The sequence below is a fragment of the Solea senegalensis genome, linkage group LG7 (genome assembly GCF_019176455.1).
Source record: "Solea senegalensis isolate Sse05_10M linkage group LG7, IFAPA_SoseM_1, whole genome shotgun sequence".
Taxonomy (NCBI): domain Eukaryota; kingdom Metazoa; phylum Chordata; class Actinopteri; order Pleuronectiformes; family Soleidae; genus Solea; species Solea senegalensis.
Window position 1 is genome coordinate 21,271,923 of NC_058027.1, and position 27,906 is coordinate 21,299,828.

Consider the following 27,906-nt stretch of genomic DNA (forward strand, 5'->3'; position numbering starts at 1 on the left):
ACATCATGATATCACAATAAAGATACTGATGATTACAGTTAATCACAGAATTTCAAAGTAAAAGTGTTTGTTTGGTCAGGAATGATGTACACTTCACAATAAAAACATATAATTGATGCAGAATAAGATAAATAAATCTGTATAAAATAAAGTCAATAATAAACATGCTAAACAAGCTTATACATATATAAACATTTAATAATGTGATCATCACAACCAAATGTATTGTTATTATTACTTTTATAAAAAAAAATATTGCAAGCAAACATATGTATTATTGTATTCTGTCAGTTTTATATCAACTCACTGGAAACAGGGTCTCAGTCACATGAGTCAATCTCAACCAGTCTCATATAAAGTACCTAAAAGGGATAGTTGAGTAAAAGTGTCTTACAAAAAAATTACTTTGGTAGACGTTAAAGTCACTTTCTTTTCATAATATTACTTAAGTTAAAGTCTTAACGTATATGACATTTACTGTACTTAAGTATCAAAAGTAATTTTAGGACATAAAATGTAATTCAGTTAAGTAAAACAATTAAAAAGTGAGGAGCTGTGATTGAGCCACGGTGGGTCAGTAGTAGGTCGAGTTGTTTTTCAACTGGAAGGTTGTGGGATTAACTCCTGGCTCTGCTAGACTATATGTGTCCTTGAGCAAGATGGGTATGACAGATGTAAATTAAAACTGTAGTGTAAAGCTCTATATGAATACAGACCATTACATATTCTCCACATGATTTTATTTGGTAATAACGAGCAACAAAAATAGTTAGAGGAAATGTAGTGGAGTAAAGGGAAAGGTTGATAGAAATAGAAATAACGTAAAGTACAGATGCGTACTTAATGAAGTATTTGTATATTACAACACTGGTCATTTGTCAGAAAAATTATATTCGCCGCTATCTCCTCCGCACGAGAAGCTGTCAGCCAATGAGCTTTGAGAAGTGGCGACATCTCTGCGATTCAGGAAACCCTCTCCTCCTCCGCCAGAGCAAAAATACGTAAGTCCCATTTCCGGACTTTACCTTCAAAATAAAATCTCTCAACACAGTTCACAACCCAGTGAATATCTGAGACACACACTGAAACATTTGCGCATAAAAATAATAAGATCAGCAAAATTACTAAAAGAAAAATCAAGTAACTGTAGTGCATATTACCTGGGGACTTTTCCTCACAAAAGGGATTTTCTTGTTATTTGGAATTTCAAATGTTGTGCATTCAGTTGGACAAACTGGTCACCAAATTGAGTTTCAATGTACATTTTTATGTCGCTATTGTATTTATTTTGAGTTGGAAATTTGAACAACAATAAAATAATGCAACTAATGTCGGACTAAACGCTTTTATTTTTTCAGACAGCGAGACAGTTTCCGGTGCTGTCTTCTCCTGCGGTGCGTTAGCTTGACTCCGCTCAGCTTCAGCTGCAATCCTGACTGATGAGTGCGGTCCTGTGGACACGGCTGCCTCCCTCGTTAAAGCACAATTCCCTGGTTTTATTTCGCGTTTTCACGCAGTATTCTCCGCAGAGGTGAAGCGTCACGCGTGACACGATGTCTGTGGCCGGCCTGAAGAAACAGTTTCACAAAGCCAGTCAGGTAAGGAGACTCTGTCCGCGACTGCTCGCTCACAACAACAATTGATTGAATGTGGACCATATTGCAACACCTAACGGTAAACGGGACCATACTTCGAGAGATTAGAAAAAAATACAACTTTAGATTGTTATAATAAACTGTGGTGAACCGTGGCACCGGCTCAGATGCTGCTCCGAAGCACTTTTAGCCTTTTGCGTAACGATACTTTCCCATCCCGATAAGTTCATGATGCGTGGAGACAACGTCACACCAACCTCCATTGAAACATCTGCAAATTTTAAGTATTCTCGGATATAAATGGACGGCCTTTCGAGTTTTGGCGTCATACAAGAGCTGTCACGACACATTGAACCCACGTGAACGCTTCGGCTTTATTTATTGACACTGAAGTCGTCCATTTTACAGCAAACCACTGCAATAACCTGTCAAATGTTTGACCTGGTTTTCGTTTTTCGATCGTATTAAAATATCTTAATGTACGGAACAGAAATTGCCAGCGAGTATGTCTTGTTATGTTGTGTCCGAACATCACATCACCCAGGGTCTGACACTATGTGGCATTTCACGATAATTAGTTGGCTAATGACTGAGCTGATACATTCAAATCAGTTAATCCAGGTTCTGATTCACCAATACCAGAAGGATAAGCTGATTTGAAAAAAAATCATGTTGCTATTATCATATTATCACGATTATTTTTTTTATTTTAAAGTGACTCAAAACGCAATGAAATAACTTCCCCACAACTTTTTTTCTGTAACAGTTTTGTGGTTTATATTCATACGATTCAAGAGGATGTGTTAAAATAAAGACGGGATGTGTTAAAATAAAGACGAGATGAATTAATGATATGAATATTACACAAACTATTACTGTTGTGACCAAAAATATCCTACAAAATGTAATGTTACAAAAATATGTTAAAAACGGACCAGGGGGTGCGATCATATGGTGCTTTTCCACTACACAGTTCTCGCACTACTCAACTGGTTTTTTTTTTTTTGCTTTTCCATTCGGGACAGTACCTGGTACTTTCTTTTGTACTTGCTCTGGTGAGGTTCCAAACAAGCTGAGCCGATACTAAAATGTGATGCTGGCCACTGATTGGTCATCAGTGGAAGAGTCATGAGCACAACGTCTGACACAGCAATCAAACCGAACAATGTCGAACTGTAGCCTCCGCTAATGTTGAGGCTTCGACGCGTCTGATACCAACCCGAGTAGAGTCGAGTTGAGTAGAGCTGAGTAATGCTAGAAATGTATAATGGAAAAGTGCCAATTGATCGCATATACAAACCTCGGGTTCCATTAGTCCTTTGAATGGAAGTCTAGGGTAAAATAAGTCAAGTTCTTAGTAGATTTATAATGTTGGTTTTATATGATGATAAAAAGATTTTATATGAAAATAGACAATAAACTACAACATATGAGTTAACGTCTTTGAAAAAAAAGTCTTGGAGTCTTCAAAACACAGGTTTGGATTCTTAAAGGCAGCATCATGAGCTGCTGTTGTTGACAGTCTGTGTGAATTTTAATGTCATGATTATCATGACCAAAATATGTGATTCAGGTTATGATTGTGGAAATCTTTTAAACTCTTAAAATGGCTCTGAAACATGCTGAATCAAATCTTTTTTTGTATCGCAGATAGGATACATATTTTACTAAAACCCTTAAGGTGAAACAAGAATCTTAAAAGATAATTCACAGTGTATTCTGACCCCATGATTCAATACACTTTAATGTTAGTCTTAAAATGACCTGTTGTCCTGTTATACCCACGGCCTCTTTTCACCAAAATACACCATGGTGGGCGGCTGTGAGTAACTGTGAACCTCGACATTTTGATTAAAACAAAAACGGGATCATCCGCTTGTCTGAATGAGCAGTGGTGGCTCTCTGTGATCATTCCTAAATGTCTTGAGCTCTGTAAACCCGTAACAACATTTAGAAGTGAGGTAGCAACAGATTTTCAGGTAGAATTGGCCTGGATTAGACTGGAGTTTGGCAGAAGGTTTTCCTTGCAGGCTTGTTGTCCATCTGTTCGCTGCTCCTTTGTCACACATGTCGCCTGCTCATGGCTGAATTGGCAATGCCACATGCAGTATATATATATATATATATATATATATATATATATATATATATATATATATATACATATATATATATATATATACATATATATATATATATATATACATACATATATATATATATATATATAGGGCCTCTGTTCCCCAGCCAGGACTGAGGTTGGGTTTGAGTTATTGTAACGTCTTGAGCTACAGGCTACAGGGATTTTTTGCAGGTGTCAATTTAATACGTCTTTAATTCTGAGTGCGATCACCTTTTAACGATATAGTCCAAGTATTTTTAAGTGATGTTTTGTCCGGTTTTCACACATTGTCAATCTTCTCCGACTGTGCTGACTTTCCCCTCTGCTGCCTGTGAACACACAAGAAAAATAAAAGATTTTAGTAATCTTACATTTTTTAATTCATTCATTATTTAAATGTAATATCATCCCTCTAATTCGTATAAAGCTAACATTATGAAACTCTTTTGCCCCACCACAGTTCCATAGTGTTTTGAACATTTTTCTCACTTTTTTCATATACATTTTTTTTTACACATATTACACTTTAAAGTTTTTCTCTGTACTCAACTAAGTTGTCACAGTATGTGAGTCATCTGCCAGCCTTGCAAATATTTCACTAAAAAAAGCCTTTTTTTTTAGAAATAGATTTAATGGAATCAGGGAGCAGCAACTGCCATTTAGATACTATACTCTTGTGTGAAAGGCCGCAACATGTGACTATGTATATATCCAGTTCCTTTTCTTATGTTAAAGTGAGTAGTTTCCTGAGAGACATCATTCAAAACCATCGTCTTGTAGCCAGCATAGGTTTGTACAGAGCAAACTTTACTCTTCTATGTCAGCAGTCTATTTAGATATTTATGGAGGAATCTCAAGAACTATAATAAACTTCACAGTTCACACTGCACATCCTCATATCTCCTCACATACACTCACTAAGTGTGAAGTATAACACATGAGTTGTTTAGAAAAATCCAAAGGATGCACAGAAAGAAACAGACAGATTTATTTTCCCTCACAGTTTGTGTCTTGTTTTTCCACTGAGACACCAATAGAATTAATTTATCCAAGTGAGCAGACCACACACCAGGATCACAGATCATGTGACACATTAGTGATTTACCGCGCACGTCACAGCACAGAGCAGATATCATGTCGGGTGTCTGGTCTTAAATGAATGTCATCATATTTCCCGTTACTAGTGAAATTATTCCCATGTGCACAAACTAAATGTCAACTTTCCCATTTCCTGTTGGTGTTTGCCTGCTCTGCACTGTCGTGTGTCTTCCTCTATGCTTTGATCTGCATTTGGAGAAATCATGGGGGAAATTGCAATCTGTTTCGATTAATCATGCCTAAGTCAGACCACACTCATAAAAATATTTACCTCATGCACGATATTATTGGCACAATATCAGTATCTGCTTTAATTATATTGGCTTTAAAATATGTTATTGGATAATACACCAAATATCTACCGATATAACATTAGGCTAAATAAGCTGCTACCTACTCAAATTCTATGCTGGCGCCCTCTATAACGTTTTTTTTTTTTACGTTTATTTTGCTCAATGAATCTACATGTCACTGTTGTGACATGAGTATGAGTATGTTCATTTTACTACAGAAGAGACTCAATGACATGTGCATTTGGGCAAAAGAAATCGGCCCAAAAAATATTTAGGCCTTTTCGGATATCGACAAAAAGTCCAATATCGTTCATCCCTAGACTGAAAGCCTGGTGAAAGAATAGAGCAGGCACTAACTGTAGCAGAAAAACGGATGCATGTCTTGTAATGCATGTAAAAATATTGTTTGGTATTTCACCTGTTTCCTAAGGCGGAAGTTGGATTGTGACCAGATAAATAAATGTCCCTCAACCAGCAACAGAAAAGAGCAGAGGAAACATCACCACTTCCTGTTTATTCCAACCATATCTGAACCGTTTTCCACTATTATTGGAGAAGGCTCAGGGTGGATGTAGTGGAACATCATGTCTGTCCAGGGCAGATAAATGAACATGAGTGTGTGTGTGGAATTGTTCACTACTCCTCACCTTCTAAATCTTGTTTTGGCTTACAACAGCAACCAGTCAAAACACACCAATCATTAGCAACCCCCCACACACTTGATAACATTTGGCATTTTTACTTGAGAGTTAAGTGATAAAAACACCGGCCATGGACAGAAATAGCCTCAGGTCAAAGGTCAAATCTTAGTTCATTTGTGGTAGTCTGGTTTCCTGTTGACTCCTTATTGTCACTAGTTTACTAAATCACCCTGAAGTCCACAGTCAGATTCCTGAGACTTAATTAATAAATAATCATGCTGCAGAAAGTGTCCCAGTTCAGATATTTGTGTCTGATTTTTCCAGACCATTTTATGGCTGCTCAGTGGACGTGGATTATTTACCTGATGATTACAACACTGTTGTTGTTTTCTTACCCAGACCTCAGTGTAATGTGCAAAGTTCACAGTTATTAGTACAGGTGAAACTCGCTATCCGTGGAAGTTTATGACTAACACTCCTGTTAGTAGTGATGGCACGTATTAAGTGTGTGCAGCTTCTTCTGATGATCTTTACACAGCTGAACTGTTAAACCAGAGGAAATCAAACGTTTGACTGTGGTTAATCTAAACTTAAAGTCATGGCAGCTCTGGAGTTTGTGGTGTGTGTTTTTTATTGTTCAACGAGTGCCGTTATTCTGTAAGGCACGTAGACGTGACAATAGCTTCCCGTAGGGATCATCTAATTTTGCACACTACGATGAATTCACAGATGACTCAGTGCTTTGTTGTATAATGGCGTGTTCATGTCAAATGGGAGGTTGAGTAAAGCAATTTACTCTTACGAGGATAAAGGGGCTGTTATGAGTAATGCAAGTAAACAAACGCCATTAATATTTTCCCTTTCTGTTCCGGAAAAGAAGAGAGAAGGGAAAGGGTGGTGATTTCATTCCACCACAGGGTTTTCCCAGAGCAGTTGTAGCCACTGAAGCCACAAACTACTGCATCATAATCTGCTGCCTATAAATCCCTCACCTTTAAAAACTACTCCACGCAGAATTCTTCAATGCTGCTAACTGTAGCATTCTAGTTTTGGCGTTTTCCCTTTTTGGTGTGATTGTTACATGTCTTGATTTCCCTTTTCCACAATAATGTAGTTATATAACCTGGATATATTTGTCTCTACACTCCTCCTGACCTCCCCAAATCCAGATGAGAGCCACCCATATCATCCAGGCACAACTACATTGATTCCCCAGCTGAGGCTTCAAACATACAGTAAATCTATCTAGTGCGGCATCTTGTATTTAAGTGTACGCGCAAATTAGGGATGAAAAAATATGATCAATCCAGTAATGGCCAAAATCACTGGATTCAGATATCGTAAAAAGAAAAAAGGGAATCTGTAAAATGATGAATACTGTAAGCTGCAAATGCTTCACTGAGCACACAGAAGATGCTGTAAAGAGAGATGTCAGCCACCACTGTCATGTGACCAGAATGTGAGTGAGGGTCATTCACACACATTCATACTCTGCTAGTCATTCAGATATGTTACAAGGCCAGGCAGCATTCTGCAGAGGATTACAAAAAGCCACACAGTTTACCTACACAGCCGGCAGAGGAGTAGGTTCTGCAAAGTTGCTGGCTATTTTTCAAGATTGTTATCAATTAACAAAGAAAATGTCACACAATAATAACGTACAGATCAGTGTATTTGTGGAGCTAGATGGGGGCTTTTACACAAGCAAACAAAACCTAACAAATAAGAGAATAACACTCCAAACACACCAGAGACCATCATTGTCGCTTAGATAGAAAACAATTGCAATTTACTTTGTGAAATGTTTTCAGACAATTTTGGTTTAGCAGATATTAAATGTGATGGAGCATTACTACTTATCTCCTGTTGGTGACTGGACTTGCTTGAGTTAAGTTGAGTTAAGACGAGGTTTCAGCTCTCATTCAAGAGGCTTCTTCAGTTCTGGTGAGCGTTTAAACATCTTCAAACTTAACTTAGGTCCAGTCAGTCACCTACAGCTAACTACTGAAGATGACTGTAACCTGGATGACTGTGAACCTTCACAGATTATAACATTAAACAGATAGATAATTAACATTAAACAGTTAAATTGCAGTCTTTGCAGTTTGATCATTTCCAATTTTCTGCACCACTTCTGTCCCAATCCCAACACTGAATGACTTTCACGACATTGCATCAATTTCTTGCTCAGGTTCAAATATTTCAGCTCAAGTGATAAAAGCAAATAATGTAAATCTTTTCAAAAATCCGCTCTCCCATACATGTGATACAAATACCGACATATTCATAGGACCAGAAACCAGACAGACATGGCTGAGACCTGGGTCGGTCCAAATAAATGTTTAACAATAAATATTTAATGTTACGGCAGCGGCAGACCTTTACTGTGAAAATGCAAGTGTTAATGTCGACATGCCCAGTTTGTTTTGGGGGATATAAAAGTAGGGAAATCTTATTTTACTCAAAGTTCAACTTATTTGAACTGAGTAAATATTGTTTAAACACATGTGTATGTATAGTCACATGTAGGACAGCCAATAATATCTTTTCAATTGATAGATAAAGCTTAAATATGTGTGCACCTGAACATCTGCCAGCATTGTTGTTAGAGCACAATGTTTCTTTTTTTTATGGTTTCCTCAGGAATGTGTTGTTAAATTTGTAATGATAAAAGATAATCAAACTAAATAGATTGATAAGAAAAAAAAAGTATGAATAAATCTGAATCGTAATTGAATCTTGAACTCCCTAAGCAGCATAACAACAACTCCCTATCACTCATCACTGGAAACGTGTAAACTGAGGTGCGAGCTTCCTGACGAGGGTTCGCTCTCATGTGACCGCACACCTGCTCGATCAGTTAACTTTGCCCTGCAGTCGTCATATAGCATGTTGTCACACTCGCCTGCGTCTGCCTGTGACGCCAACAGAAACACCGCGAGACAGAGGTGCCGCCGACACCTCGGTGAAAAGTATCCATCCATCTTTAACGATGGGGTGATGGAGGGAATGAGGCACAGTCGCCTGGTGGTCTGGCAGGCAGCTCTTCAGCTCATTAACATTTCAGTGGCTCATTATCATTATGAGCAGTTTCATGGTGACGTGGGCCGGCTTATGCTGTGTGGTACACAATTAGAGCGTATATATATATATATATATATATATATGTTGCCATTAATAACACTGCTGTATTGAACACTTGCAGTAATTCTGGGATGCATCTGTTGCAGTGTGACCTTTTTTTTTTTCCACTAGACAACTTTAGTTAATGATGGCTGTTTGACAAATAACGGAAAAAGACGTTACGGACTGAAGCTTTAAATGGGGGGCGGGGGGTGGGCATAAAATAATGAATGATATGTTTGCTAGTTTACCAGCTGTCATTCTGATTTGGTCCCTCCACTCACACAAACATAGTTTGACAGAAGGAATAGTAATTACATCAGTTCTGGCCAGGACTCACTACTAATGGCACTATGGTAATGGACAAGTGTGTCCCTGCTCAGGACAGGCCTCTAATGAGGTAATTACCTGCAATGACAGGTTTAACCCAGGCATGGTGATGGAGGATTAATCCAATAATATTCAGTAATCTGATGCCACTCTGATGTCTGATGTGGTGCTTTCATTTTAATGTATGTTGTCATTGAGAAGAGAAGAATTGTTTTCCTTGCAAATCCTTTTCGTTTTTTTTCTTAACTTGCCTACAGTTTTATGAGGAGATGAGTCTCCTGCAGCTACAGCAGATTCACTTCCCTGAAACAGAGCAGAGGTGTAGGGTTTACAGTACTTGTGCCTGTCTGGCCCAAAGGGAAACATGAACAATACAATGTCTGCTAGAATGTGTGCTGCCTCTTCCTTCCTGCTCACTCTGAAACTTGAACACATGAAAGACTGAGACTGAAGGTTGACAACCGTTGCTCAGAGTTGTAACCTCCTCCATGCACATGCACATTATAATATGAAAGCTGGTGTTCAATGAATGAATGCTACCTTTCCAAATGTAATGTCCATCATTTCAGTACAGGTTTTGTTCCAAAAATCATATGCAGGAAATAGATAAAAATATACAGGTACTGAAAAATATTTACAATCATCATTAGTAGAAAAGTTGGGACGCTTATTTAAAAAGGTAGAAGGTAAAATCTGTAATTTGTTGTATCATTTGAATCTGTTTCAGTCAAGGTTGTGACATAACTGTAGTTAGAAATCCATTCAATTAATGAAATTAAGAGAGACTAAAGCAAAAATAAAAGAAGAACAAAGTCAAAAACTTACACAGATCAAAGTGGGGACACAGGACACGAGGAGCAAACCAGAAGCAAACAGTGAAACAGGAGAACTAGACACAGGTGAAACTAATTGGGGCGGGGCAGGTAATCAAAAAGGGCGGGAAAGCCGACAAAGAGCAGTGAAGTGAACAGGATGTGTCAAAATAATAAAACAGGAAATCCACCAAAACACAACGCCACTAGTAGACGGAAATAAAAGTCAAACCAAATTAGGAAACTGAAAGTCCAAATGAAGTCGAGATAAATGAAAACACTGGAAATCAATCAAAAATCCGATTTCTGGGTTAGATCGTGACAGTTTCCACTGACAAACCTGTCATTTGAAAATATATGCATAAAAAGTAGAATGTGACATTTGCAACTCTTGTTTTCACTGTAATCATCGTGTGCAGAATTCTCTCCTTGTGCTGGAGTCTAATTCTGTGAGAAACACTGCGTAGACCTTTTATCACTGACGTGAGGAACCAATAAAGTCCTTTTTTGGACCATTTGTGGTCCCTGGACCCTACCCTATACTGTGCGATATTAAGCCAAATGTACAATCAACAAACTTTCAGCATTTTATCGACTCAAACCAAATCAATGAAGATGACCTATCACGAGGGTTGGATACTTGTGTGTTTTAGAGACACTCTGTGACAGAGAATTCTCTGTTTACTTAAAGGGAATGGAATTCAAAGCAGCGTCTGTCTACATGGCTGGATTATATAACGTCAGTGTGTCCAAGGTGATGTCTCAGCCTCTTCTTTCCTAAACAATGTTACATCAATTGTTATATTGTGATAAGTTGCCTGAAACCAACTTATCATCCAGCTGGACTTATCATTCACTGCCTCGGCTGCAATGATCTACTCCCAATACCCATCAGGTCTTCCTGTGTACTGTGTTTTCTTGGTGGTCAGGTGGTCTTTGGCTTAGAAAATTGAGTTGCACAAGGCATAAAATATCGATATTCATGGTATATCTATTTCCACCACAGAAACTGAAGTTTGGGTTGCTTTGTAAAAACATAGGAGTTGTTGATACACTGCTTCCTCCATCTGTGAGTTCATTTGTTTTATTGTTATTTACCTAAATGACAAACAATGCAGCACTGGACCTTTGGTAGGGGAGAGTGAGTAGTTCATAAACTTCTGTTTCCAGTTGGAACAGGTTATCTCACGACAAGATAAAGTGGAAATATATATTGAGGCTTGTTCAGTGGAGCTATGAATCCCCTACAACACCACTTTCGCGACCTTTCTGATTCCATTACTAGAGTTAGTGCTATTGTGTGCTCTCCTCCTTTGGGTCACATGGAAACAATACGGTTCCACTATCAAACACAAACCCACAACAGTTGAATTCCTGTGTACGTGAGTAGGTCAGTGATTCAACTCCAGGAGACACTCCACATTGTTCTGAAGGGAAACAGCTGTTTACTACAGCGTGGTTTGATTTCGCGTCACTTTCCCTTCTATCAGTTGTGTTTCTGAGTTGTGAGTACAGACTGACACAATAAATGATATGCTCGGTGCATGCACAGCATCACGCAGTTTAGTTTCACTTTCTCATGCCCTTGTGCATTCCTTCTCTCCGTTTCTAATCTGGCCATGAACAAATAATCCATATTTGATTACAAACCCATCTAAAAGTCAATGTCAACATTTTTATTTGATAACATCACTAGCATGGCTGTCTGCGCCGTGGTCCTGTGCTATTGTCCACCGCATGACAGAAGTCACACAACAGTACAACCCAACTGAGCATGGTTACATGTCCACAACCCCGACAGTCACATCTGGACCAATATCTTATTTGTACTCTGTAAGGTTGCACATTTCATGCATTTTCTTTAACCGATAGGTGATGGGCTGATAATCAATAATCGGTAAATCATTAAACAAATAATAGAAAGAGACATCTTACGCTCACTTTAAATATGAAATGTTGTACATTAGCAGCACATTATTTTTGTGGCTTTTCCTTTCCAGGAGAACCACTCTGTGCTTCTGTTTCAGTGCTGTTAGATGCACTTGGCTCGTTTCCCTGGCACAGTTGCATTTTATGGTAAATGGGCTGTATTCATATATATATATATATGTATACTGTATATATGTAATATATGTATCTTGATTACGACTCAAAGCTGCTTTACACTATTCACCCATTCACGCACACTTTCATACAGCACATCTATGTGCAGCACATTTTCTATCACTCATCTTTCAGTGAACATGAACCCACAACCTCTGAGTTGAAAGACGACTCGCTCTACCACTGAGCTATCTCACCTCACTTCGGTTTCACTTCTTCCTCTGCTTCCTCTGCAGTGGTACTTTGGTTGATCTACAGCCTCTGCTGGTATAAAACCTAACTACACAGCATGTGAAGTCCAAAATAATATTCTGTGCAAATAAAATTAAACAGACCTTGTTGGTTAATTTATTAACACGTTATAATCAGACACACAGCTTAACAGTTAATCATTATCGCGAATGTGGAAGTCGTCCGTAGAGATCGTCCTCCCTCCATGTCATTGTTATCCAATTACAACAAATCAGAACCAGGCAGACTTGTCTATAGATCCTCAGTGACAAATCCAGTTGCTCCTCGTTTAAAGTCTTTTGAAAGACCTTTGCCCTCGTCTTGACATATTGTGTAAAAATAGAAAATAGAATAGATTTAAGTGACCCCGTGTGTTCCCGTTTGAAGGAACAGTCAGCACTTATCGGTAACCTGGGCGCACAGAGTCCAGCTTAAATGAAATGTCTGATAGCGGACTCATTCCCCACAAGATCCACACTGTTGTAATCCTGAGGCTAAAGCTCATACTGTGCATTCTCTTTGCATTGCCTTAATCATTGTGAATTATTACAAGCTCCCCTTAAACCTTGAATGATTAAATTAATCTTTCAAATTAACCTTTAATGTACTCTGCAGATCTCTTCCTTAAGTTAAGTTAAGTTCATCTTGTCTTGTTCATGTTGTGAGGTACTCTACAGAAAGTAGATAGAAAAGGCAAACAAATGCTGTGACGGTAGTCTTGAGACTAAACATCACAAACGATATCACATAGATATTGCAAACAGTCTAGGAGTTACGTTAATGAGAAGTGACATATGCCAAATCCTGTCAGTGGCAACAGGATGCTAACTGACATACACTGTTATGCTGCTACAGTATGGTTAATAGACTATTATTATTTGAGATAATGATCAAACCTCTGTGAATACCATATGAGTCAAAAGAAATGGGAACCATCCTCTACAACACTAAGCCACAAAAGATGGAGTGAGGTAATCGAGCTGCTTTGAAAAGACTGTGGTTCTAGTGTTGTTGTGTAGATGCTGGGACATCATTTGCGTTTGTTTAGACTAAGCAGCGTGAGCACAAAAGATAAAGATATTGTGCTGCTTCTGCTTCCCAGCAGGAGCAGCAAGGCATCCTTGACCTTGGGCGAGCGTTGGATCTGAGACCCGTGTTCAGAGTGCAGGAAGAAGAAACACACACATCATAAGCACAGTCGCACAAAGAAATCGTGGATGAAAATAGCTTCCTGGCAGCGGCTTTCATGTGTGGTTTTGAAGCAAAAAAAAACAAACAAACCGAACATCTTGATGTGAGCGTCAGGCCCCTGTTGATCAGAACTGAGTGATTATTTGTCGAGTCTTGTTCTTACAGTCGGCTCACAGTTTTGGGATAATTGTAACTCCAATTTGAAGATTCGATGCTGTCATTGTGGATTAAAAGCAGCCATTTGCTGCCCAGCTGTCACCTGCTGCTGCAGCTTGGCCTTGGAACATGTCGTTGTGTGACTGAGCGCTGCTGCTCTGCTCTTCTTCCCTTTAAAGTGATAGTTGTTTTTTTTTTAATGTGTTTTTATGTGAGGCATTAACAGCACTGACTGCACTGTCAGTGAGACACGGGCTTCTTGTATTGCTGGTACGATGGTGTTATCCACATGGATCGTTAGGGTTTTACACTGTGCTGTGTGCTCTATGTGCTCTCACTTCCTGCCGAGAGCACCGTACTTACACTAACAGTATGAGCTCAGTTTCCTCATACTACTCATGTTGGAGTGAAAGTGATGTCATGACCTGATTTGTGCTGTCATGTTATTGCAATGCCGCAGTTACTTTGTCGTCTCACACCCACTACAGTCTACACTTAGCATCAACAAAAAACTCAGACGTGGCGTTAATGGCAGTTCCCTAGCTGTTTTGGTTCGCTGTGCTAAATAGCTCTTTGTTTATGCCCTTTCTCTGCTTTTTATTGACAATTGTAGATGATGATAAGATGGGTTGTTTTTTGTTGCCCTCATCAGCTGTTGCACGTGTGTTGGGTTGCCTAAGGCACCTGACGACTCCACAAGTGTGTAATTGCTGTCACATTAGCTGACGTCAGGTGTTTCTCTGCACTGTGGTCTCCATGATTCTTATTTATATGAGTTAATTGTGTGAAACTTTGACTTTTGTTTTCTCAACTTAACCCTTTAACACCTAAGCCTCAAAATGTCTGTGTGGACTTTTTTTTTTTAACCATAAAAGGCCCAGAAAATGTCCTGTGAGTAAATACTTTTGCCCATTTTTCCAGAATAACTTTCAGTATCTGGCAATTATTTACAATTTAGTGAAATTACCGTAATAATCACATGTTGGCTTTGACTTGCTTCTTCACAGCTTTTCCGATTTTACGGTAATGCAAAGTGCACGAGTTTGCACGAATGTGTTGTCTGCAATGCACTCGGGGTTAAAAGGTTACGATCAGATGACACGCAAGAAATATGATGTATTTGTTGACCTTTGTTTGATCTCCCGGGAAGCAGTTTTGGGTTGGCTTGTGTCACCTTCACTGGGCTTTTTATTTTGTCTACATGTGTTAAAATCCTTAAAAATATGCAGTGGTACCTTGCTTTATTCCACTCAGCACACTGTCCCAGAAAGGCTCTGGCAGCCAGATTGGGCTGGCTCATTTCTACACTCAGCCTGCTAATTTTAACCAGACTCTGACCCACTTGGTCCCGATAGGCAGCATTTGTTGTGGAGTCTTGGACCCACGAAATGTATTTACACACCGCTTGTATACAACTTGGCTCTCTGTTTGGATTAGCGACTGAATGAATGACCTGTGCTTGTACTCCTTAAACTGTGTGAAAGCGAAATTCAGCCACGGATTATGTTTGACCTAAATCTGGCCTCAGTGCAACTGATCAAAGAGGCAAATTGATTGTGAAATCAATGTTTGCAATGTTATTGTAGCAGTTAGTGTTGCGCTTGATCAAGCTTCCTATCAGCTGATGCAACAGACCACATTTCTACTGCGTCACTTGACATTTAAACACATGTTTTCCATAGGAAATTAAATCAGAATTGCAAATGAAAACAATCCAATCGGCACATTGCAAAATTAATTTTCTTTAATTATCTTTGATTGCATTTTCTATGTAAATGTAGCTCCTGCGTGTTTACCTTTCTATCCTTGTTTTAGAATATAAACTAGGTAATGTTTTGATTGTGTTTTGTGGTAATGATCCATTCTTTGATAAAATCAAAGTTACACAGTGAATACTGAATTGAAGCTTGACTTAAAACATCACAAATCGAATCAACACTGCAATGTCTGTCTGTCAGCAAACTCACAAAGAGATATTTTCCCCAAATCCTTTAGCCCTACATTAGAGACGAATCCATAATACCCATTGTAAATAAATTACAGAGTGACCAAGCATGACCTGCCACAGTTTAAGAAGAAGGAAAAATACATATTTATTTGACAATTATGATTTGAAAAACATGAGCTGTATCGCACACCACTTAGCAAATCATTTTTAGAGATATAAAATGCAAAATAGGGCACCAGCTTGTCAGACCAAAACAAATCTGATTGTGATCGCATGCACTTGTGTGTGTCTGCCATGGTGACAGGAAAACGAACAGGAGAAGAGGGGCTTTCTTGGGAAAGCTCGTTACCCGTGTGTCTGTCCTTCTGTATTTAAGTGGAACTCGTCATTACAGCAAGGGAAGTTGTGTACGCCGTGAGCTCTCAGAAAACTGAGATACCAGGGGTTAAGCACCTTTGACGGGTCCTCAAATGCAACGGCTGGACCAGCTACAAAAATAAAGGCCTGAGCTCAAGACTACATAGTTATGACTACATATTTACTAAGTCATTCTCCATCTAAGCACCTCTGAAGTCATTCTCTCATCATTCTCTCTGCGCTGTTTTTGCAGCTCCTCAGTGAGAAGATCAGTGGAGCAGAGGGAACCAAGCTAGATGAAGACTTCATGGAGATGGAGAGGGTGAGTTCAGGACTCGTGTCTGTCTGTCCTGCAGTACAGGTGATGAGGTTTTATGGTAGATATTTTTGTCAGCATTAGTATTATTTTATTAAGCCAGGCAGTTTCATTGGGATCGAAATCCCTTTGCCAGGAGAGACCTGAAAACACAGGAAAAGGAACAATTAGAAAACACAGCTAACAAAACAAAACAGAAGAATCATGAAACACATGAGATCATAGGGAGATGTGAAAGTCAAGTTTGAAGACAGTTCATTCCATTAAAAGTCTACGTACCTGGAATAGGCTTTTCCAATGTTGCTGCACACATGAGTGATATCAGAGTAGATCTGTAAGGGAAACCTCATTAGTACTAATGAGATTAATTTTCCTTCCTGATTTTAAGGAGGTCCACCCCACAGTGATTGAGGGAACAACGATGAATAATAATAATAATGATAATAGATTTTATTTGTATTGCACTTTACATTTGAACAACAAACCTCAAAGTGCTACATTTTAAAAACAAGATAATAAAAGAAATAAAATAAATAAAATTAGCTGTATGCTTTTCTAAAAGGATGAGTGTGGTTATATAGTTTTATGCCTCATGGTGACACCCTGTGTTGAAATTACGCAACTGCAGGAACAGGGAGAGGAAAGAAAAACCACTCGTCAAAGTGAAATCGCTGGTATTTTGTTTGATGTGTCTAAGTGACAGTAAATTAGTTTGCAGTATAATGTAAATAGCTTTGAAAACTGCATCCTATAATATTTCAAACATCCTTTTGAGGAAATGGCAACACTCCAATCTCTTCGCTTTTGTCGTTCTTGTGTCACTAACAGAAAATTGAGGTGACCAACAAGTCGGTGTTCGACCTCTTGTCTAAAACCACAGAGTACCTTCAGCCTAACCCAGGTGAATACAACAATTATACTTTCTTTTATTATCTTAAATCATTTCGTATGCTTCAAAAAAAAGGAATCCAATAAAAGAAGTCAAAATTCGATTTTCATGTTTTTTTTTCGTCCATAGCCTCTCGAGCCAAACTAAACATGCTGAACACGGTGTCTAAGATCCGAGGGCAGGTGAAGACCACCGGCTACCCTCAGACTGAAGGCCTGCTGGGAGACTGTATGCTACGTTGCGGTCATGAACTGGGAGAGGACTCCGTCTTTGGTATGAATTTTATAGTCTAGATTTAAGGGATTTGCAAATAGAACAGCAACTTTTCCTATAATCCACTGAAAATACCCGATAATTTCACCATATCATGAGCGCTGTGGTCTTTCTTTCTTTCCTTCAGGTTGTGCTCTGGTGGATGTCGGCGAGGCCATGAGACAGATGGCGGATGTAAAGGACTCGCTGGACATAAACGTCAAACAAAACTTCATTGACCCGCTGCAGAATCTACAGGACAAGGACCTTAAAGAGATCACGGTGCACGATGACAGCATGTCCCCCTATTATTGAAATTATATACAATTATATAAGATGAAACACAAGTACAAGGGCTTTTTTGAAATGGTGTCTTTTGAAATTGTGAGATTTCTGTGTATTCCATACACAACTGGGTAGTTTGGTTATGTGCGTAAAATGAAGTTGTTTTTTTGTGTATCAAACAGAAGATTTCTGTTACAGAAATCCAAGCAAAAACAGCCAGAAACTACATTTCTGATCATTTAAGGGAAAGAGAAGATTGCGTAGGTGTTTGCCCTTGTCAAAATGTATTTTGGAAATTGGGCCATAATAGTTTGTGATGTTTAAAAAGTGGGTAACCGTATCTGTATTCCAGTTTCCTGTACACAATACAGGAAACTGGAAACGAGCCGCTATGTACGTCAGTGTTTGAGAAGTGCTGACATGGTCCCGTTTGTATTTTCAGCACCACCTAAAGAAGCTGGAGGGCCGACGGTTAGACTTTGACTATAAGAAGAAGCGCCGGGGGAAAATTCCAGACGAGGAGATCCGGCAAGCTGTGGAGAAGTTTGAGGAGAGCAAAGAGCTGGCAGAGAGGAGCATGTTCAACTTCCTGGAGAATGATGTAAGGGAATCTTTAGGTAACTTAGCGTTTGATTACGATTCAGAGGGCCATGATTCAATTCAATGAGCCAAAATAAAACAACCAGATGCATTTACTTCCATGTTATTGTAACATGTAATGGAGCGTCGTATATCTGAGGAAGACAGGAAAAGAAAGCACAATGTGCGCACATGAGAAGTGACACAGGAACCGAGGTGTGAAACCAAGTTTAATTTAGCTCACTTTCACATCTGCAGGTCGATCTTTTATCTTCTCCTAAATTTGCGTCGTGTGGGGGGGAGGGGGGGAGCATCAGTGGGTCTCTGTGAGCCCTGTCTTTGCATATCTCATACCTCGTGACTGCAGGGCGCTGATCAGTTTGAACTAGTTTTAACAAAGCGCAAGAATCAATGAGGAGGTGGTCATGCTCAGCTAAATTTGAGATGCCTGATAATTGTAGGTTCTGATGCTCAAAGGCAAGCTAAATAAACACTGGGAATAAACACGTTAACTGACCAGGTAACCAATCCCAATCTCAAGAAGGTTTGAAGAAAGGTTTGGATCTGATTAATCCGGTGTGTATTATCCAACGTCCGTGCTGCAGGACTTGAGTTGACTCCCATGTTTTACACTGTGAAGAGACACATGCGGACCTTATTGTAATATGGACGTGCAGGTAAATGTGTGGCTTGGCCAACAGGTGGAGCAGGTGAGCCAGCTTTCAACGCTGGTCAAGGCGGCTCTGGAGTATCACCGGCAGTCGAGTGAAATCCTGGAGGAGCTGAGCGCGAAGCTGCAGAGAAGGTGAGGAGGAGGAGGAGGAGGAGGGGGAGGAGAGGCGTGGTGGTCAGTAACACATTGTCATATGCACTGACTGTACTTTTGCTTGTATGAATGTTTTTTGTATGAATGAATGAATGTCATTTTTCATTGCCTAGCCTAATTATGGGGCAGTTTAATGCTAGTCTGCTCATGTGGTAAGAAAATATACCACATGACATTAGCATTGACAAAATACAAGCATGTGTAAATGTCGTTTAAAATGATAATAGGCAATTTTTATTGAAAAAGTTTTGCAAACTTGAATATATTTGAGAATAAAGAAGTAAGAAGGGACAACTTCCTCTTCTTCTTCCTCCAGTATATCCACAGCCAGCAGCCGACCCAAGAGAGAGTTCAAACCAAAGTCGATCCGGAGCAGCATCGAAACTCTGGATAACAGTCAGCACAACGGCCTGTCCTACAGCTCCTCGCTCAAATCCACTGGTACAGGTACAGCACTTCTCCATCTCTGTTGTTTGTGTCTGTGTTTTTAGATTGATTTTTTTTTTGTTATTTCTCCTCTGTTAGCTCCATCCTCATTGATTTGTTTTATCTTCCACTGTGGTGGTGTTTTTTTTTTTTTCTGTTGTCCCTTACAGATCATATCCATAACAACCACACAGTCAATGGCAACAGTAGGTATAGTTTTTGTTTGATTGTCGAGCTGCGAGGCTCTTGTGCTTCTGCAGGGCTTTCATTTACTGCTTCCTCCCCTCTAACTGGCACATACTGTTCGCTGATATGAACTTAGACGCTTGCTTTTCTAAGTAGCATTAAAGTAGCTCAGGCTGTAAGCAGTCTGCCCTGCATGTAGGCAAAGATCCAAGTGTTTGCACACATTGGAGCAAGAACACAGTGTGTGCGCACAATAGTGTTCTGTGTGGACTCACTTCCTTGTTTAATCCTTGGGGTTTTCTGCTCCAAAAAAATCCCACAAATCATAGAGACATATTGTCAACACAGCCTTCTGTAATCTAGACAATAATTACTGAGTAACGTTAAGTGTGGCTACTGGGATTCACAAAAACAATAGGCTAATAAAACAATGAGATTCTAGCTCAAACGACTACTAAGTTTGGATCAGATCAAATAAAGCAATAAAGCAGCCACGGATTGTGGTTCTATGTTTTTTTTGATTTTGTGGTGATGCATTTTTTTCATCGTAATGTGCCATTACACATTAAATAAGATCCAAATGAGATAAGATAATCCTGTATGTAAGTGTAAGTGTGGGATTTCTTTATCCTTCCTCTGTATGTTGAGGTTGTACTTTGTGTTTTTGGATTGTCACATACCAAACACCATCTCCATTGATTTTCTTTACATCTCACCCAGCTGATCATATAACCACTGTCCCACTGTCATGGCCTGAGAGCCCCGCAACCAATGGCAACTTTCACCGTAAGTAACACATCATGACTCAGCATTAGCAATTGTATGTATCCGTCTAGAAAACACGAATCGGCAAAAAAATAAATGTGTTGTTATAATAAATGGAGTAAAAATCCAATCATATACTGGAACCTGTAGTTTTTTTTAGTCAAGGTAAATAATGATTGTCCAGGGCGAGGACACAAAATTCACTCTGGACAGTCTTCTCTTGCCATCTCCCTGGTCACATCTCCTGATGATGTCCTAGTGAGCACACGTGTGAACGCAATAGGAGAAACTCAAGATCTCGTCCAGACCGACTCCTTCTGCGTTCATCACATATGAACCTCACATTTACGGCTTTTATGTTGTTTTCATTTGGGATTCATTTTTTTCATGCGTTTGCATTGTTGAGAACTGACAACTGAGCAAACACCGTCCATTAAGATCTCACTTAGGTTGAGTTTGTCTGTTTTCAGACATGCACTTAACTCCAGAGATTGTTAAGAAGGGTCTGAAGATTTCTGGAGATTCTCCTGCCGGCTTCCTAGTCTAATCTCCAGATCATTTATGAGTGAGCTCATTTGGGAAAAACTCAGGATAATCCACAGTGAGAGAATGGACAAGTGTCCTGTCTCATGCTTGTTCAAGCCAGACGCCGGCCCCTCGCCTGGATCCTCCAGAGAGTCTCCTGCTATTGTACAGAAAATCTCTTATTTTGCTAGTTATTGTGAGGTAGACGAACGTGTGATATTATAATCTCTTCTTTTACTTTGGGTGCAGAGACTGAGGTTCTGGACCAGCCGTGCTGTCGGGCCCTTTACGACTTTGAGCCAGAGAACGAAGGCGAGCTGGGCTTCAAAGAGCGAGACATCATCATCCTCACCAACCAGATAGACGAGAACTGGTACGAGGGCATGATCAGCGGCGAGTCCGGCTTCTTCCCCATCAACTACGTCGAGGTCATCGTCCCGCTGCCTCAGTGAAGTCGCACACCGACTCCCTCCTGCCTCGTTACACTCAGCCTCGGTCCTCAGCTCTACTCTGGCCCACAAAACAAAAATACACAGAGCCAGATCAGCCTTCTGATTTTTTTTTTAACCAGAGCCAGAGAGCTTAGTAGGTTTGTCCCAAGACAACTGTAGGTCACACGTCGCTGATATCTTTTTGTTGTTGTTGATATTTATGAAACTGAAGCCATTAAGTTCGACGCTCTGCCTGGTCAGATCTGACCGAGGTCATGAGGTCAGAGCGCTCGCCAGACTCTGCTTTCTATTGGTGAGCCGTCTGCCTGCCGCTTACCCCCCCCGACGCGCCACCACCTTACTGCACCATTGGACGTTGTGGCTGCATCGTGATACCACTACAATCAAATGACGAGCTTTTGTTTTATTTTATTGTCACATTTGGAACATGACACACATTTTAAATATATACTTATTTTATTAATATCGATATTTTATTACACCCCCCAAAATAAGAGGCTTCCTGTTTGTGCTAGTTGATAGATACAAACTTATGTCCAAGTTTCTGAACATAATGAAGGGATTACCTCACAACATGGTGGACATTTTTCTTCTTCTGAACAGCTCTTTAAAAGAAGGACAGGAGTTAAAATAAGGCTATTATTTAAGGCTATTAAAAGAAAGAAAAAAAAAATTTACTCTTCTTCCTCAAAAAGCTGCTCCGGTTCAGCCTCCAGACCGATAGTCATTAAATGAACCACTGAGATTGGGAACATGGTGACGTTTCATATGATGTCAGATGTGTCCACAGGTAATGAGGCGGAGTTAAAAGCTGTAATCTTCTGCTGTGTTGAAACCTTGCAGTGGGATGGGGTTTGGGCCAAAGAATAACCCACTCAACTACAATCTGTTGCAAATCTGGGTATTGGGGCAAATTCAGGACTTGGTTTAGCTTTATGGTTTGACTGAATCTGAAGAGACAAGTATGTCTCCTCACAAAACCATGCGTGACAAAGTGACACAGGGAATGATGCTTGAAACCGGGATTAATTTAGCTCAGTTTCACGTCTGCAGGTCTGAAGCAGTGCTCTTTCTGTTCTGTGTAATGTTGTTAGATGTTGTAGGGTTTAACTAGGCTTGCAGATTATCAGGCTGAAAAGCATCGAGTGTGAACTAGGTTTACAGATTATCTGGCTGAAAATCATGCAGTGTGAACTAGCTTTCCAGATTATCAGGCTGAAAAGCATGGCGTGTGAACTAGGTTTATGGATTATCTGGTTGAAAATCATTGAGTTTGAACTAAATTTACAGATTATCAGGCTGAAAAGCATGGAGTGTAAACTAGGTTTATGGATTATCTGGCTGAAAATCATTAAGTTTGAACGATATTTACAGATTATCAGGCTGAAAGGCATGGAGTGTAAACTAGGTTTACAGATTATCTGGCTGAAAATCATGGAGTGTGAACTAAATGTACGGATTATTTTGCTGAAAATCATGCAGTGTGAACTTGGTTTCCAGATTATCAGGCTGAAAACCATGCAGTGTGAACTAGGTTCACAGACTATCTGGCCTAGTGTGAACTAGGCGTCTTGAAAGTGTTGGGCCTTGCTGACAGCATGTCATTCGACTCATTTTTTATGTGGTAATGAACCTACAGAGAATTGAAAACTGCTCTTCCCCGCAGCTCTGTCACACGTGAAAGCATCTCTTAGTGCACCGTTGTGCGTTTAGTGCTTGTAACGTAACTGTTTTGTGTCTCGCAGTTCACATCAGGCAGTTATTTTTAGCCACAGACCATAGTTGGTCAGGAACATTGTGGAACATAGAACTGCTGAAGAGCCATATACTTCCCTCAGTAGTTTTTTTACAGACCAAAAATAGAGAGAACAGAGAGGGGAATGTCAAGTGGTCACATGTGCACCTGTTACTGCAATCTAATACGACATTATGCTTATTGTGATCTGTTGCCAAGTAGCCAAATAAAGATAGATTACTGCTTTGAACAGACCCCCGCGACGACGTCCTAACATTTTAACCGTCAGTTTTAAGTATCCATCACAAATGCCTTATTTTAAGTGTCACCTTGTCACGTATTTGCCACAGTCATGCACACACAGGGGTGTGAAGTTTCAGTTTTTGCCTCCTGGCTCCATCGTATCGTCATATGACAGCTGCTTGGTGACCCTCCCTGGTGCTTTGTTCCCACATCTCGACAACCGCAATGTTATCAGACAAAAAAAGAGTGAAAAAAAGAATGAAATGATGAAGCGGGGAAACTGCACAGCTATTTAGTCGACGTCACCAGTATCTGAAAGTCTCATGTTCACGCGGGATCATGACGGACAGTGTATGTGATGTATATTAGTCCTCAGTGTTCAGGTGTGTGTGTGTGTCTGTCCCCGTCTTTTCTCCGTCCCTCACTGATTGCCTGTTTGCCTGCTGTGCTCTTATTGTTTTTTTGGACTGTGAGGAACTGAAGTGAGCTCATCTTTCTCTCTTTCTCTCCGTTTACATGTGGACTCTATGGCGTTCCTAATGTCAGAGAACTGTACGGCACGGACGCCTCGACAGAGTGCTCTTTGAAATGTCGTCTGTATTGCACTGAAGCTTTAGAATCTACCTACTTATGTTCGTGCACATGCACCTTTTTTTTTTTTCTTGTTTACGTTTGTTTGTTTTCCACTCACTCGCTGTTGCACTTTGTGTTTCAATGGGGGTTAGAATCACTATTATATCAAATATATTATGTCAAGTGCAAATGGTAGATACTTAGGTTTATATAATCAAAGATGTTCTTTGTAAGCTATAATGAATCCACTGTCTCGATTATTGTAAAAGTCGATTTAAAAAGAACACAAAGGTGCAGTGGGCAGGATTTTTGTTGACGCGTTCGATCAATAATTACAGGAATGAATGCTACTCCATGACAACAACCATGAATAGTTTAACAACCTGTCCGCAACACTAAACAATAATGGTGTTGTATAATATGTTTGATTTGGGATAATAGTTCTTTACGTCAGATTCAGTACAAAATCATCAACAATGGATTTCAAACATGTCCTCATGACACCATAAAAACACTCATAGGCCATAGTGTGTGTAGGATTTAGTGACATCTAAGACTTAATTGAATCCCATGTCAGATTCCACCTGCTGTGTTATGTACAGTGAAGGTTTCATTAGAAAGTAATGAAAACACTTCTCAGTTTTCAGGTTATTTCAGATAATTAATTTTAAAAAATGCTAAAACTTGCAGCCAGCACTCCCATTGTGTCATGGTTGGATTCTAATCATCAAATTTAATCCCGCGGGGCCGGATCGGACCCTCTGGTGTGCTGGATGTTTGACACCCCTGCACTGCAACTTTACCGTTTCATACGCCAATGCAATGACTTCTTAAATGTAAGAAATCCTGCCTACTGCAGCTTTAAGTCAGTCTTATATACAGAATGCGTGGACGTAGGTGAGCCTGTTCCAGCTTTCTTATTAGCTAGTGATAAGCCATAGACGAGTAAAGGCCTACACGTACATGTACTGTATGGCCGTGCTGATGAAGCCGTTTGTTAAGGACGTCCCATCGTGCTTTGATGAGCAGCAGTTGTCTGTCCCGAGTGCAGGAGACGGACAGACCGCTCTTTATTTCATGTTACGCGTGTGTTACCTTCTGTCTTTACTTGCTGTGAAAACTCAATGTTTATGTTTTGTAGACTTTAAATTCAGGATATTTCCTTTGTAATAACAACAACAACAACAACAACACGGTGATGTCATCATGAACACTCTGCTGCTCCGTTTCTCTCAGATGTTTTTTTTGTACGTTAAAAGCAGTGACTTTCTTGTGTGTTTCATGGCTAAGATTAAAAAGCACATTCGAGCAGTGGTTCTCAGATGCAAACCACTCTTGGACCTCATTGTTTACAAACTCAGTAAAGCACATCAAAGTTACAGATTTTTACACAGACTGCTGCATTGCTCACACGCAGATTGTCGTGACACAGTAGTTCTCCATTTGCCAGTTGCTCTCACATTTTAAGGCTAATCCCAACTCTCCGGGTATCGAAATGTTCGGCTCATCATCTTTGCTTATACCCTGGGGAGTTTTTTTGCTTCATTTTTGAACCATCTGGATTTTTCTGCAAATGTACATTTCTGACAAAGTTATTTGTAGTTGTTGCCCCGTTTGAAAGCAGCATTTTTAGCGTCTGGCATTTCTGAGGTCCTTAAATGCAACAGTCAAATTATCACATGGGGCGGTACCATAGTAAAGGAAAATGACCCAAACCGTGTAGCGCCGTACCGTGCTACAACTGTCTAGTGGATAATAGCAGCGCCAATAGCTACCAAAACACCAAAACAGAGCATGAGTGAAGTTAGTCCTCTTCTATATACAGTAAATACTGTATATAGTTCATTTTATGAGGCAGAATGTTGCATATTGGACCTTTAAGTGTAAGACAAACGCTGTGTTTTCACTTGCAGAAAAAGCCCCAAATATTTCCATGTGTTGGTCGTTCAGACAGAGAGCCGCATGTTTTGATACCCAAATGGCGTGGAAAATGGCCAAAACCTGTGAGACGTGTGAGCGAATGAAAACGGTTACGGGTTAATAAGAAAAGAATGGCAAACATCAGTGTGGATGCTGACGCTGACTCAGCATTCACACTTTTTATTGATGGGGAAACAATTGCATTAATAGCAGTTTCAGAGGAGTAGTGACTGTGACATCACTGTTATTATTATTCACTACCGTTTACACAGAGTTTTTATACCGCACCTCCGTGTGAACGTGCTTTTACCGACCAGTCTTTAAAATTAAACTCTGCCCTTATTTGAATACCAGCTTCCACTTGAGATTGTACGATCCTCAGAATTATTCAAAATGTCAGACACGTGTGCATTTTTTCTTCTTCTTCCGTTTTGTTCAATTCACAGAGATTTACCCAGCATGTTAACAACAGACGATATTCTCATCCTACACGATTGAGTTTTTAAGTGGACCAATTCTACTCTGTATTCCATATAGTAGGAAAATAAATAAGGTGTATTAGATATTTACTGTTGAGCTTGCAATTGCTTAGATGTTGGACATGCTTGCATGATAATTCTTTCTTTTCTTTCTAGAGATTGTTATCATGGATTTTAGATACTGGGGAGCTCTGTCTGCAACACAGTCACAAATACATCACAGGGGGAATTTCCTCCTGCTTTCAGTCTCCAACATAACAAAACAGGTTCTACTCATGTCTCTACCATCAAACAGCAGATTTTATTTCTAAAGCAGTTTGGTCAATAGGCCCGAATGCAAGATTAAAGTATTTTTTTGAAATGTTTTACAGTTGTTTTTTTTGTAGGAACGACACTAAAAACAAGGCGTCTCAACACTGTACCTCCGTTTGCCTTTGCAGTCCACTAAAGTCTCTCCTCAGTATTCACTTTACGACAAACTTCTAGACGATGGAAAATGGCTGCGCAGTTCTGTGTTTTACTTTTTCAGTAGCATAATTTATGCAAAAGGTGTGGGTTTTTTTGTATGTTGTAAATGGATATATTGATAAAAAAAATAAAATAAATGACGAGCAACTATTCAGCCCCCGTTCAGACGTGTGCTTTGTCTGTGTGCATCATGTTCAGAAGATTACTATGTGTCTGTGTTTCATGATTCATTTCCTCACAGGGAAATCAAATTTGAACACACACTAGAATATTTTAAGCAACAGTGAACAGTGAACATCTCATCTTCTACCGCTTTTATCCTCCACATGATGGTCACCGGGGGGGGCGATGGTGCCAATCCCAACTGAGGTCGCCAGTCCATCACAGGGCCACATAGAGACAAACAACCATCCGCTCTCTCACTCGATTAGGTCAATTTAGAGTGTCCAATTTGCCTAATCTTAATCTGCATGTTTTTGGACTGTGAGGGGGGAACCTGGAGAAAACCCCCATGCGCACACACACACACACACACGGAGAACATGCATACTCCATGCAGAAAGTCCATAGTTCAGCAAGGGTCGTGAACCCGGGTCTTCTTGCTGTAAAAGCAATTGTGATTAAATATAAGGACAAAAATAGTTCATTATTGAATTTGGGCTGTTTTCAGGCTTTGGAGGCTAGGCTCCTTATCTCCAGTGAAGGGTATTCTTAACGCTTCAGCATACCTATGCTTCCATATTTGTGGCAACAGTTTGAGGAAGACTGTAACCCTGTGCACAAAGCAGGGGCTATAAATTAGTCCCAGGAGGGGAAGTTCCTTCTCTGCATTTAATCAAAACCTTTCTAGAATTAGGAGCAGCCATACTCAGAGGACTCGAACCTGTAACCCTCCAGTTTTTTTAAAAAAAGAATCCCTTAAATATTGAAATATCTTGTATTTGCACTGTAATGAAATGAATATGGGTCAAAGGTATCTGCAAATCA

The 27,906-nt window shown here is 39.8% G+C and overlaps 1 protein-coding gene across 3 annotated transcripts; it reads left to right on the forward strand.

The window, feature by feature from the left end:
* Positions 1–1,358: 1,358 nt before the first annotated feature.
* On the forward strand, positions 1,359–21,599 carry sh3gl3a (SH3-domain GRB2-like 3a). 3 transcript variants are annotated; one of them, XM_044030039.1, is made up of 11 exons: positions 1,359–1,598; positions 16,254–16,322; positions 17,145–17,217; positions 17,335–17,478; positions 17,606–17,739; positions 18,185–18,343; positions 19,023–19,126; positions 19,464–19,594; positions 19,744–19,779; positions 20,480–20,545; positions 21,299–21,599. In XM_044030039.1, the coding sequence occupies exons 1-11, from the start codon at positions 1,554–1,556 to the stop codon at positions 21,499–21,501; spliced, it is 1,164 nt and encodes a 387-aa protein (XP_043885974.1). In that variant the 5' UTR covers positions 1,359–1,553; the 3' UTR covers positions 21,502–21,599. The 3 variants fall into 3 exon arrangements, with proteins under 3 accessions (XP_043885974.1, XP_043885975.1, XP_043885976.1); XM_044030040.1 differs by lacking the exon at positions 19,744–19,779; XM_044030041.1 differs by lacking the exons at positions 19,744–19,779; positions 20,480–20,545.
* The last annotated feature ends 6,307 nt before the right edge of the window (positions 21,600–27,906 follow it).

Excerpts from the sequence above, each read along its gene's own strand:
- sh3gl3a (XM_044030039.1), top strand. The coding sequence starts at position 1,554 with ATGTCTGTGGCCGGCCTGAAGAAACAGTTTCACAAAGCCAGTCAG. Across the intron at positions 1,599-16,253 it reads AGTTTCACAAAGCCAGTCAG|CTCCTCAGTGAGAAGATCAG; the intron begins GTAAGGAGACTC and ends CTGTTTTTGCAG. Across the intron at positions 19,595-19,743 it reads GCTCAAATCCACTGGTACAG|ATCATATCCATAACAACCAC; the intron begins GTACAGCACTTC and ends TGTCCCTTACAG.